A 2,147-nucleotide genomic window follows, 5' to 3' on the forward strand; every position below is an offset into this window, starting at 1 on the left:
ACTGTTCAGGGTGCAAACACTTAAGTAAACTCTAAATCCTACTCTACTACTACTATTAATCATTTCTGATAACTGTTGCCAACTGGGGTCTTTCGCATTATAACCCCCCCCCCCATGAAATTATAGCCCCCCATTATGGAATAATTACCATGATTGGGGGGCTTTAGGTTACATGCCCACTAAGCTGTGGGCTATAATGGGAAAGACCCGCCAACTGTACCATTGCCATGATATAACATACATACCAGGGCCTTGTGGTTGTAAAATTTAAGTTAATGTTTCAGGACAGTGAAAATGTTTCGTTTCATCATTATATCTGCTATGTTGCTGTCTGTATTTGCTGACCAGAAAACGTTGATTCTGGTTGAAAATTACGGAGTTAAGGAAACTCATTCTGTGTTTCTTGGGTATTTGACCTCAACGGGACATGAATTGACGTACAAAATGGCAGACGATTCGACCCTAGCTTTGTTCCAATTCGGTGAGCTTATCTACGACAACGTAATTATTTTGGCTCCATCTACTCAAGATTTCGGAGGGGACTTGAACTCAGCCACCTTTGCCGAATATGTCGATAATGGTGGTAACATTTTTGTGGTGGCAGACTCAACTATAGGCGATGCCATTCGAGACTTCGGATATGAATGCGGAATAGAGTTTGAGGAATCGGGAACCAAAATCATTGATCACCTGAACTTCGATTTTGCCGATGAAGGGCTGCATTCTCGCCTGTATATTGACCCTAAGCAAGTTTTGAATAACAAGCTGATCTCTGGTGGCAAACCCGTCAATCCGCTATTGTATGATGGCATCGGCATGCTTTTGGACGACGAAAATGAGCTGCTCATCCCAGTTCTATCGGCGACTTCGACGGCATATAGCTTTTTCCCGAGTGACAAAATTACAGAGCATCCAGAGGCTGTGGGTAAGAGCACTGCCCTAATCACCGCTCTTCAGGCTAGAAACAATGCCCGGGTCATGTTTGTGGGATCTCTCGCTATGCTTTCTGACAAGATGATATTGGCACCCGTGAAGAAAGCAGGAACAGACAAGATATCTTCTACTAACGGAAACGCCGTTCTCATCCAATCGCTTTTGAATTGGACTTTCAAGAACGTTGGTGTTTTGAAAATTTCAGAGGTCAAGCACCACTTAGAAGGCGAGGTTGATGCTCCTCCATTTTACACTATTACGGAGAAAGTTGTCTACAAAATCAAGATTGAAGAGAAAGTTAATGGAAAGTGGGTGGATTTCAAGAACAATGATGTCCAGATGGAGTTTGTGCGTATTGATCCATTCGTCCGCCTCACCATGAAGAAGGAGAAGGGTTACTTTGTTTCCAAATTCACGCTCCCCGACGTCTATGGCGTGTTCCAGTTCAAGGTGAACTACAAGAGACAAGGGTACACCTTCCTCTCAAGTGCCACACAAGTACCTGTACGACCTCTGAAACACAACCAGTACGAGCGATTTATCCCTGTCGCCTATCCCTATTACGTGAGCGCGTTCTCTATGATGGTCGGGGTTTTGATTTTCTCCTTTGTGTTCCTGCATTATAAGGACCCCGCAGCCGCCTCGAAACAGAAAACGAACTAACTAACCGATGAAACATGAATGACGTGGCTTAACGTGAGTGGGTATGGATTTTCGAGTTTTATATTGAGAAGTGTTTGTTTGACTGAAAAACCTAAATCGGGACTTGTGTAAAGTTGTTAATTTTGTGGAAACTGTTCAGAGGTTGATTTTGATCTGAGCTAAAAATCTCACGCAAAAATTGTTGTGTATATAGATTGGTGACGGTTGTTGTATGTTACTGCGTTGTTTGGAACTGGATGATTCATTTCATTTTGATCTCCCTGAACGTCCTTAGTCCTTGTTGTATTGTGTCACCCGATAACTTGGTAGCTTTGTGGTTACAAACTCAACATTTTAACCAAATGTTCCGAACGAAGCTCCCAAGTTAACGAGATTACTTATTTGATTATTTTCAGACATACTTTGCATTGAACCAGATGATAAAAATGATACGCTTATTTTACTTGCCCTGATGGTTGTACCATTGGCTGATATATAATTAATGTAATATATACATATCTATTGTCTCATTTTCCGTAACGTTTATATCCTAATTCATTATTGGGCCAACA

The 2,147-nt window shown here is 41.8% G+C and overlaps 1 protein-coding gene across 1 annotated transcript; it reads left to right on the plus strand.

Annotated features, from left to right (window-relative positions):
* The first annotated feature begins 262 nt into the window (after nt 1–262).
* On the plus strand, nt 263–2,147 carry LOC142341587 (dolichyl-diphosphooligosaccharide--protein glycosyltransferase 48 kDa subunit-like). The gene has a single exon (XM_075392638.1). It carries the CDS (start codon nt 295–297, stop codon nt 1,594–1,596), a length of 1,302 nt encoding a protein of 433 aa, XP_075248753.1. The 5' UTR covers nt 263–294; the 3' UTR covers nt 1,597–2,147.

The sequence above is a fragment of the Convolutriloba macropyga genome, chromosome 6 (assembly GCF_964194025.1).
Source record: "Convolutriloba macropyga chromosome 6, txConMacr16.3, whole genome shotgun sequence".
NCBI lineage: Eukaryota > Metazoa > Xenacoelomorpha > Acoela > Convolutidae > Convolutriloba > Convolutriloba macropyga.

Excerpts from the sequence above, each read along its gene's own strand:
- LOC142341587 (XM_075392638.1), top strand. The coding sequence starts at position 295 with ATGTTTCGTTTCATCATTATATCTGCTATGTTGCTGTCTGTATTTGCT.